The 11,054-nt window shown below is 42.6% G+C and overlaps 1 protein-coding gene across 1 annotated transcript; it reads right to left on the reverse strand.

Moving 5' to 3' along the window:
- Positions 1–1,408: 1,408 nt before the first annotated feature.
- LOC134470108 (5-hydroxytryptamine receptor 1E-like) lies at positions 1,409–4,300 on the reverse strand. Its single transcript, XM_063224123.1, has 2 exons — positions 4,215–4,300; positions 1,409–2,770 (listed from the first exon to the last, which is right to left on the reverse strand). Exon 2 carries the CDS (start codon positions 2,670–2,672, stop codon positions 1,578–1,580), a length of 1,095 nt encoding a protein of 364 aa, XP_063080193.1. The 5' UTR covers positions 2,673–2,770; positions 4,215–4,300; the 3' UTR covers positions 1,409–1,577.
- Positions 4,301–11,054: the final 6,754 nt, after the last annotated feature.

The raw sequence follows: 11,054 nt of genomic DNA on the forward strand, positions 1-11,054 counted from the left end.
GTCGTTGAGAGTGAGTTTACAGAGTCCCTGCCAACCACTTTTATACCCAGCGCTTCTCCTCTTGCAGATGGATTAGAGAAAGACCTTCATCCACGCGCTGTTTAGTGCCGCGATCAGCATGACTCACTCACTGTCTTCCTGACCCATAATCCTTTAAGTGAATGAGAAGTGAATACTGTATGAAGCTCAGCGGTTCAAAAAGTCATTTTCCCCCATCAGTCTGATACAACCTTATTGGCAAGCCCTGGTTTGATTTCACTGATAGGAAGTGAAGGCCACATGTCTGATGGATGGGGAGCAACCGTTTCCAGGCAACTAGGGCTGTTGTCATGACACGGAAAGTTTATTCCCATCAGATTTGTTTTTATGTATGGAGTTAATGTCTATGTCAAACATTAAAATGGATAAGATGAATTGTCTTTGTAAGAAAAGGATCACAAAAAGAAAAATGCAAATGCAGTGTCGTCGTTATTTATCCTCCACCATGTCCATGTGGTGTACCATACATAGCCCTAGGCTGATATTTGGAAATGCACTTGACCCAGAAGTTATTCCAAATGGAAAATGGAATGTAGAGATTTACTTCTGACGCTCATGCAGAAAATTAAATGGAAAATGGGCTTGGCCGATGCAATACTTCCTGTGATGCAGAAAGGTCTGTGATGTGCGTCAAGACTGGCCAAGCTGACTGTCTCTTCCACATCAGTTATCTTCCCCGAAAAGTAGCCAATGAAAATCAAGTTTCTACTCTTGCACCGTTGAGGCAGCGGCATAGGAAATATAGAAGACACACCGTCATTGTTTAATGCAATGATTCGAGTGAAAATCTAAATCACAGCACACATACAGAAATACTGTTGCTAAGTTGTTAGATCGTCTCTGACACATATCACATGACTGGTCTTGAAGTTTTTGGCCAGTAACATACAGTACAGAGACATCTAGACTAGGGATGACAACAATTGATTGATTAAGTGTCTTTAGTCTATTAAAACAAATCAACTGCCATTAATCGCCAACTAGACTGGCATGCCACCCATGTAAAATAGACATGGCAAAGTGTGTGTGAATATGGGTGTAAAGAGTGGGAACATTTCAATCACTTTTGGATTAAATAATTAAATAAAGATATTAATTTTAATTTAGATAAGGTCAATCAACTAATAATTAATCGATAATTTGCATCCTTAATCTAGACACAGCTTAAATTCAGCTCCAACATAATTTAGTTTGAGAGGTTGGTCAAACTAAGCTTTGCAGTTGTGATAGCCAGACTTTCCCAGCCTTTTTCTTTCAAATGTGTGGTAGAGGTTTCACAGTTATAGCATCACTTCAGCCAGCACAAGAAAAAGAAATTACACAGACGGTCTCAGATTTTTAGTTTTATAGAGAGCATTTCATAGAGACATACATTTAAATGACTACAGTAATGCAATCCTTGACATCTGTTTCTACTTTTGTAACAGTATAAGGCAATTTGTGTCAACAAATCTCAAATAACACGGAAATAGCACAGCTAAAAGCTTCAGCTTTGACAAGAGATTAGCTGTCCGACTTATAGAGCGTCCTTATATCACTCATGGTTTTTTGCACTGCAGTAATTTTTTAAAGGCCTGTTTAAAGTCTTCATTAAAACTCGTGTAGAGCAGCGGGTTTATGAGAGAGTTGGCGTAACCGAGCCAAGTGAGAAAGTTGGACACGTGCTGCGTCGGCTGAAAAAGCCCAAATCCGACCATCAGCTCCTTGACAAAGAAAGGCAGCCAGCAAAGCACAAAGGCTCCCAGAATGAGCCCCAGCGTTTGGGCCGCTCTCCGCTCTCGGACAGAGTACAGGTGACTCCTTTCTTTATCATCCTCCAGAGTCCTTGGCGAGGCATTTGGACTGGGGGTATCAATGTCTTTGCTCGCCACAAGCTCTACCGGTTTTCCAGGATTATTAGGCACAGGGGACATCTGGGACACGCAGACAAACTGAACGCTGGGGTAGTGTTCATGGGCCTCTCCGTTGGCACAAAGATTGGTGCCGCCGCCAACGCTACGCTTCTGATACAAAGTCTTAGCAGCCACAAAGATCCTACAGTACAGGATCAGCATCAGGGCCATGGGGATGTAGAACGCTCCGAAGGTGGAGTAGATGGTGTAGCTGACGTGGTCGTGCTCAATGGTGCACTGAGTGGCGCAGCGATCCACCCTCCAGAAGAGTGGTGGCACGGAGATGAGGATGGAGAGCGTCCACACCACTGTCACCATGACAGCGGTGATGCGGGCGGTGCGCCTGCAGGTGTACTCCAGGGCGCGGGTGATGGACCAGTGGCGGTCCACGGCGATGGCGCACAGGTGGAGGATGGAGCAGGTGCAGCAGATCATGTCCATGCTCAGCCACGCCTCACAGACCACGTAACCCAGCATCCAGATCTCCGTGGCGATGTAGAGGATGCTGAGGGGCATCACCAGCGTGGCCACCAGGAGGTCGGTGACCGCCAGCGAGCATATTAGGTAATTGGCCGGCAGATGGAGTTTCCTGGTGGTGCAGATTGCCAAGATGACAGTGCAGTTTAGGAGAGCTGTCGCCAAGGTCAGGGCGATCAGGAGGCCCACGATCAATAATGTCCTCGCGTCAAGTGGCTTCTGCTCTGCCGCTGATGCTGAACAGTTGCTGCTAATGTTCATCATTGCCACTAGGGCCAATCCATGAGCGGCAGCTGCGTTGGGGCGATTTTGCTTAGTTGCATATTTCCCCCTCCTCCTTTAATCGTCCTTGTCATACGACCCTGTGAAAAAATAATGAAAAAATTATCATATATCAAAACGGGAAAACATCAATCAGGGCGACACACTGATTTGCATGCAGCCCAATACTGTCATTGCAATCATTCCAGCGCTGGATCTGTCGTCCTTTCAAGTTACCACCTTTCGGTTACCTGAAGAAAAACGTCAGTCTCTGAAACGTGATGGTCATACATAAACACATTCTGGAATATAGAGATGGACCTGCCCATTTGGTATTCTAGTGACATTTGTCTTCATTTTGGTATTACTGTATCTGCAACACACAAACTGCAACTTACAAAAGTTAAGGTAGAAAATCTTGTACTAAGTGCACATTATCAGGTAAACAAGTTTTAATATGATTTTGTTTCTACACAAAATTTCCCCTTCCCCTTTGTCACTGCTTTTCAATAGCAACAAAAGAAAGTAGAACAGAATACGCAACAGAATTTCCCTCAATGCAAACAATGTCTGTCTTGGATTTTTTTCTTCTTCTCTTTTTTTGTTTTTGCACTGCATGCACTCCTCCTCCCCAGGGAGCTGATGGTTACTTTTTACTGGGCCAGCTGCTCGATTTCACACTCAAATGGGCTATAGGAAAACTCAGTGGTTAGCATAGGGGGCATGGTGCTGCCTTCGAAATAGGCCTACCAATAATAACGCTGTTACAAATTACTTTAATTGCAGCAGGCAGCAATGTGTGAAGTCCTGCACAAACAGATTTTGTAGTTTTGCTGTTTTTTTGTTTTTTTTGCTCAAGGGGGCATACTTAGGCTACTGATAATTCTGATCATCACCATGTAGCTAAATTTTGTTCAGCCAGAGAGTGGGCTGAGTGGCATTTTGATGAACCATCAATCACAATCACACAGACAGGTCTATTTCCACACTGTGTCCCAAGTCTGACTGCAAGAAAGTGCCCTGAGAGGAGATGTCTATGAAAATAGCTACCCATTATAACTGGTGCCTGTCAAACCCATAGCCTATAGTATGGTTACAATGCAGAGGATGTCATAGCCCTAACCTTTCCCACACACATAGTCTATTTAGAATATCATTCACACCTCATGTGAAAAAACTACGTAAAGTGTCTGGAATGTGACCCAAATTCCAATAATCTCCCTTCATTAACAGCCCATTCAAGTCAATAGATTCGTAAAACAATAGCTGGCATGCAGGTGCATGGAGGCTGGAAACAATACTTGCAGCATTCGCTGAATATCTGGGTATCTAAGTTTAATTAAACAATTCTAATTCAAATGAAACCCACGCGTCCAATAACTCTCTACGACCAGCGGATTTGTGTGCAGTCTTTAAAGTTCACGCAAAAGGTTACAACCGCTCTCTAAGCACACCAAAGGCTTGATGTAATAGAACAGGCTATCGTAATTCTTTGTACCTCTCTAGGCGACATGCTGCACCAGCAGCATCACAAAAGGTGTGTACCTTGAACACCGGTAGATAGCAGATGACGATAGGTAAAATCAGCAGCATCAGTTGTCTTGACGCAGCACCTCTTCATTCACATTCCATCGCGTTCATCCCAAACCGTCTGTAGTCTCTCCAGATGCAAGACTTGCCGTGATCTACTTCGACACTAGCGCTCTACCCGGTCAGCCAGCAGCATCTGTTCAATCAAATCCACACTGGAATTTGCGCGCGCACCGCGCAGCGGTTGGTAATGTCATTCAGTAATCCTGGAGAGAGTGGGAAAGTGTCCAAATTGAAATCGGTACGATGGACTCGCTGTTTTGTTGCCTCTTCCCTCTTGGTGAAATCGTAGAAGTTCGCGATGGGAACTTCGAAGACGGTGAAGCTGAGCGGAGAAATGTCGCCTGTGTTTGGGGGGTGAAGCTGCTATCCTCCAGTCAGCACCATTTCAGGATGCCCGTTTGAGGGATGAATGCCCCAAATGGGACCTTGCATTGACGAGGTGAGGAGGCGGAGCCGCATTCCAGGGGCTCCTGTTATAACTCTGATCATCACTTATAAAAACCCCTACTTCAAATGGCAACCACGATTGATAGGCCTACAGGCAGCTGAATCACAGACTCAAATAATTAAGCAATAATAACAACATTAATTGTAGGCCTAATAATAATTACAACAACAACAACAACAACAACAACAACAACAACAATAATATAGCCGTTCATTTTCCATTCTCACTTTGGATAATAAATTATGCATTTGAAACTAAAGATTGAACTAAAGACCTAAAGAACTAAAGGTTGGCTAATGGCTTTCTAATGAACATGCACTTTGGCATAATGAATAGAGCATCCCCTGTTCGTTTGATATAGGCCTATAGGCCTAGCCTATTGTAGAGCTGAATAAAATCACGGTTATTATCAGATGATAATCTGAATTGCTAATGAGGAAATTCAAATTTAAGCCCCTATATGAAAGACCCCATAGCTGTGGTGATTAGGGTGGAGGCATATTGGAAACTCAATTACTGGCAACCTGCACCCAGAGAATTGCTTACATCAAGTGCAAACAACCTCATACATGGATGCTTCTGTATGTGAGCAGAATATAAACTAGGTGGCAAAGGAATCAGGTGAATGTCAGGCCACTTAAAATGCCCTTCAGCAAGTCTGCCTGTTCCTGTTTGGCCAAACAGCCAGCCAGCCTTCTCAATGTGTGGCACTAGGGTCAAACTCAATATCTAACCTCCTGTCCTCTCCTTTTGCTTGTGGCCTTGTGATGTGAGGCAAGACGTCATTGACAATCAGTGGTCGAGTTGTAAAATGAAAGTAGGGCGTGGGGGTGGTCAGAGATGGAATCTGATTATTGGGGGTTAGGGGGTTTGTCCCCTGGGAGAATTAAAATGTAGTTATTAAAAGTGTGATTTTAACACAATATGTTAAAGAGGGATGCCTGTTTTAGAGGGGGGTGATTTTAGATCATTTTCATTTTAGGGGGATGGCATCGTGCCCTGTTGACAATACTTCCCTACTTCCCTACAAAGGCAAAGTGCAGTAACTAACTACCGGTAGGCCTACATAATTTTGTCAAGCTTGAGTTTAGACTGAAAATGGTCTTCATTACACCTCCTTGATCTTATGACAAAGCCTTATGGTCCAAATATGTCCCGTTTTGCAGATATCTGCAGGAATATCCAACCTAATATCAGGGCTTTGAAGGCATTTTTCTCAGTTTCAATGTCAGCGTTGTTACTACAATTTGCCTTTGTAGGGCAGAATAGAAGTTTTATTCAATATCTCGCAAAAGTAGCCTACAATGAAGGTCATTCGTATTCATTTGCAATGAGAGTTATGAATGGGGAAAAGCCTTCAAAAGTTGTTGAGCGTATAGGCTAACAGCGAGGAAACTTTATTTTCTCTAGGCCTACAGATGCGGCCGGGGCGTCAGCGAAAATTAGGTCAACAGCTAACGGGAGGTATAAGATATTGGAGGTAAGATATTTGGGGGAAGATATTGTGTTGGCCCTTAGACCTTATTTTCAGCATTAACGGTAGAAGGGTGACATGTTAGACATCATCAAAGTAGAAAAGCCATGATTAAATGATAGTTTAAAAATGAATTGTTTTTCAGTCCAAGACCTTTTTTACCTTTGGATTGACTATTGTATGATGAGCTGTAATATTTCAACATAGATAGATAGATAGATAGATAGATAGATAGATAGATAGATAGATAGATAGATAGATAGATAGATAGATAGATACAAACCCCAACTCAATAGAAGTTGGGACACAAGGTAAATTGTGAATAATAACAAAAAACTGCCATTTTCAAAACGTCTGATTCTTACATTAGATGGAGAACGGTACAAAGAAAACATATCAACCATCAAAACTGACCAAAATTATTGTTTTGGGGGATATTCATGAATATGTAAAAACAACACGTCTCAAAAGAGTTGGGATGGGGGCAATGAAAGGCAGCAAATGTCGAGAAAGACTAAAAACAGAACAAAAGACAACACTTAACAGTTAAATACTGTACATTAACCGATGAGATGGTTTTATATAAAAAACAGTGTTAATTCCTACATGATTTCACCAGCTTAATGGTGGGTGTATTCCTTGTTATGTTTTGCAATGTCTTCCTGTCTTTAGTGCTTACAGTGTGACATGCAGGTCTTGACCAAAAGCCCACCATTTTATCACCTGCTGGTCCTCATGATGGAGTTAAACTGTTAAAACATAGTAGAGAATGTAATTTGTCCTTACTATGTGGCTGTAGTTGAAGATTTCACTTCAAAATATAATGCATGAGTGGCTTTTCATGGTGTTTTAAACCCATTTATATCATTCAGCACTGTATTTAACAATTTGGATGATCCATTTTCACTGTAGCACAGGATGCAAGACTCTATTATTTTCAAAAAGAATTGACTTCTGCGACTTCTGTAAGCAAAGGGCAGTTTCCCATGTCTTCTGGTTCTATTTCAAGTGGGCTCGGGTGCATAGGCGAATGTTAAACCCCTCTATCATTTGCATACATGAAGCATTCTTAATATGGTCCATTTTCAATAGCTGTAATTCTTGGAGTGCTAGAGTGAGACTACAGCCAATATATATTATATATATTTTCACTATTCTCCATGAATGGATTGAATGTTTTGAAAATGATAGCATTTTGATTTTATTCACAGTTTACCAAACGTCCCAACTTCACCGGAGTTAGGGTTTGTAGATAGATACATACATACATACATACATACATACATACATACATACATACATACATACATACATACTACACCATCCCCCTTCACACACACTCAAACAAAGACACACACACACACACACACACACACACACACACACACACACACACACACACACACACACACACACACACACACACACACCCATTTTATTTATCCCCAAGGGCAAATTCATGTTTCAGGTTGCTCTGTGTAGATAAAAATTGATAAAAATAAATAAGAGGGAACACTACACAGACAAGTCACTGTGTTAGTCTTTGTCCTAAATTGACAAATAAAAATAGATGAAAATAAACAAGAGGGAACACTACACAGACAAGTCACTGTGTTAGTCTTTGTCCTTAATTGACAAATTAGAGCTGGATGGCTCTTGGCACATACGATTTCCCCAGTCTGCCAGTTCTGCATTTCAGTGCCCTCAGCCTCCAGCTCAACAGACTCTTCTGTTGGAGGACGGTGTGAGATAATATCCAATGTCCAAGATGTTGAGCAGTTTGTTTAGATCATTAATATGTATTTTTTTAGGCCTACAGTTACTGGTATATCGTATTGGATAGAATGTCAGCCCCAGAATGGCTTTCCTGTAGCCCGACAAAAGCCTGCCAATGAGATGAATACTCTGGGGTCTCACCACAGGCAAAGCTGAGGGCTCTGAGTAGGAACAACAAGCGTTCTAATTGCTTAAAGGGGAATCCGGCCAATTTCAACATGCAGTGTTACTGTTCTCTCTACCATCGACTTAAGGGCTGGTTATACTCTCTTTGCAGCCTGTCGCCTACACGTCAACGCAGTACGCAGACAGTTCGAACTGCCTTCAATACAAGGAATAAACTTGACGTGTCTGTTGCTTTCGAGGTACATAGTTACACAGACTAGACACCAATGAAAATGAAACATTTATTAAATGTCACATGCATTTTTAATGGCAATAGCAGCCACCGCGGTAGTTTGGAACAAGGAAATGGCTCATTGTCGAGAACAGGTCACACGAAGCAGAATGTTTCCTCGGAAACACTGTTCAACTGGGCAATCTTGTTTCATCGGATGTATGGAATCCTACTGTCATCATAGATGTCATAGATCAAAGATGTTGACTATATTCCATATGGGCAGTCATGGGTAAGCGGTTAGGGCGTCACTGGTAGCCCAAAGGTTGCCAGCTCGACTCCCGATCCCCCAAGTTGGTGGGGGGAGTAATCAACCAGTGCTCTCCCCCATCCTCTTCCATGACTGAGGTACCCTGAGCATGGTGTCCCGCCGCACTGCTCCCTTGGGGCGCCATTGATATGATATTTTGATACTTTATAGACACATCAGCTACTCTTCCTGGGGTCCACACAGGACACAAGACAAACATGACATCACCATACAAGACAGCATATAAAAGGAAGAAAAGAATGAATTGAGGGCTGCCCCCTTGCACGGGTGAGGCATAAATGCAATTTTGTTGTGTGCAGTGTTTACTTGTGTGCTGTGGAGTGCAGTGTCACAATGACAATGGCAGTTGGAGTTTTCCAAGGGGCTTTCACTTTTACTTTCAAATGGCTGGGACTCTCCATTAAATGCAAGCAATGAGCCAGTGCACGACGAACATTCAATTCCCAGGACGGCTGATGAAGGCATCACCAGAGTGCCTCCACCTTCCTCTCCTCTAATCGGAATTTGACAACAAAAACATTGAAATACTGCAATGTTGCAAAAAAAAAGAGATATAGTGAAATTAACATGTTTGACTGTTTTAATACCACACTATTATGTTAATAACACATTTTTCTTAGCATGTTACATACATTTTCCTCAGGGTGGCATTTTCTTTCATTGGGGGCGGGGCAGCGATGGAGGTGTGCAATCACTGTTGGATTGCCACAAGAAATTTGAATAGAGAAGCTTCACTCTCATTGGTTCCCATTGTAGCCAGTAGGCTTTTGCAGTTCCTGTTGGGTGCCCACTAGGGGGCGAACGCGGGCAAGTGAAAACCCTATTGACATCCATTGACATCCATTGACTTGCTTGCGAACACTAACTAGGCTTCAGAATCACCGGTGAGTTAATCCCCTCTGCAGTGGCCCTATCTCAATGCCCAATGTTCTAGCCTTGCTAAGATGTGAAATGCCCAGTGATTGGATACACCGCAGAGTTCACCAAGGAGTCTCCAATCACTGGGCGTTTCACGTCCTCAAGGCTAGAACAAAGGGCATTGAGATAGGACCACTGCCAAAACCAACTATTTGGAGTATTTTCTCTTTTTTAGTAGCTTCAAGAAAATGGACCAATGCAAGTTTGCCTTGAATATGACATCACATGTTGGCAATGTCTGCCCAAACAAACACACACATATTCCACCCACCCCCTTTCACTTATACACACCCCCTGGAATTCAGTTGTAGTAGAGATGATAGAAGTAGGAGATGGTTTGTTATAGCCTGGGTAATCCCATATTGTTTTGCATTTTCTCGGGTGTGAATAGCCATTGTTGCTATTTGCACTGGCTGTGAGAAGGTATCGCTATTTGCACCCGGATGTGAATAGCCATTGTTGCTATTTGCACCCGGGTGTGAATAGCCATTGTTGCTAATAGCCATTTTTGCTATTGCACCCGGTGTGAACAGCCATTGTTTCTAATAACCATTATTGTTATTTGCATCCGGGTGTAAATATCCATTGTTGGTAATAACCATTATTGTTATTTGCATCCGGGTGTAAATATCCATTGTTGGTAATAGCCATTGTTGCTATTTGCACCGAGGTGTGAATAGCCATTTTTTTCAATTTGCATCCGCGTGTGCATAGCCATTGTTGCTAGTAGCCATTTTTGCTATTTGCACCAGGGTGTGAATAGCCATTGTTTCTAATAGCCATTGTTGCTATTTGCATCCGGCTTTGAATAGCCATAGTTGCTAATAGTCATTGTTGCTATTTGCAACCGGGTGTGAATATCCATTGTTGCTAATAGCCATTGTTGCTATTTGCACCTGGGTGTGAATAGCCATTGTTGCTATTTGCACCCGGGTGTGAATAGCCATTGTTGCTATTTGCACCCAGGTGTGAATAGCCATTGTTACTAATTACACCCGGATGTGAATAGCCATTGTTGCTATTTGCACCCGGGTGTGAATAGACATTGTTGCTAATAGCCATTGTTACTAATTACACCCGGATGTGAATAGCCATTGTTGCTATTTGCACCCGGGTGTGAATAGACATTGTTGCTATTTACACCCGGATGTGAATAGCCATTTTTGCTATTTGCACTCGCGTGTGAATAGCCATTATTGTTATTTACACGCGGGTGTCAGTAACCAATGTTGCTATTTACACATGCTTGTGAATAGCCATTGTTGCTAATTACACCCGGGTGTGAATAGCCATTTTTGTTATTTGCACCCGGGTGTGAATAGACATTGTTGCTACAGTATTTACACCCGGATGTGACCCGAAGGTGAATAGCCATTGTTGCTATTTAAAAATGCTACCCGCGTGTGAATAGCCACTGTTACTATTTGCACCCAGGTGTAAATAGCCATTGCTGCTATTTGCACCCGGGTATGAATAGCCATTTTTGCTATTTCCACCCGGGTGTGAGT

This window comes from Engraulis encrasicolus, chromosome 19 (assembly GCF_034702125.1).
Source record: "Engraulis encrasicolus isolate BLACKSEA-1 chromosome 19, IST_EnEncr_1.0, whole genome shotgun sequence".
NCBI lineage: Eukaryota > Metazoa > Chordata > Actinopteri > Clupeiformes > Engraulidae > Engraulis > Engraulis encrasicolus.

Bases quoted from the DNA above. Each gene is read 5' to 3' on its own strand.
- LOC134470108 (XM_063224123.1), bottom strand. From the start codon at position 2,672: ATGATGAACATTAGCAGCAACTGTTCAGCATCAGCGGCAGAGCAGAAG.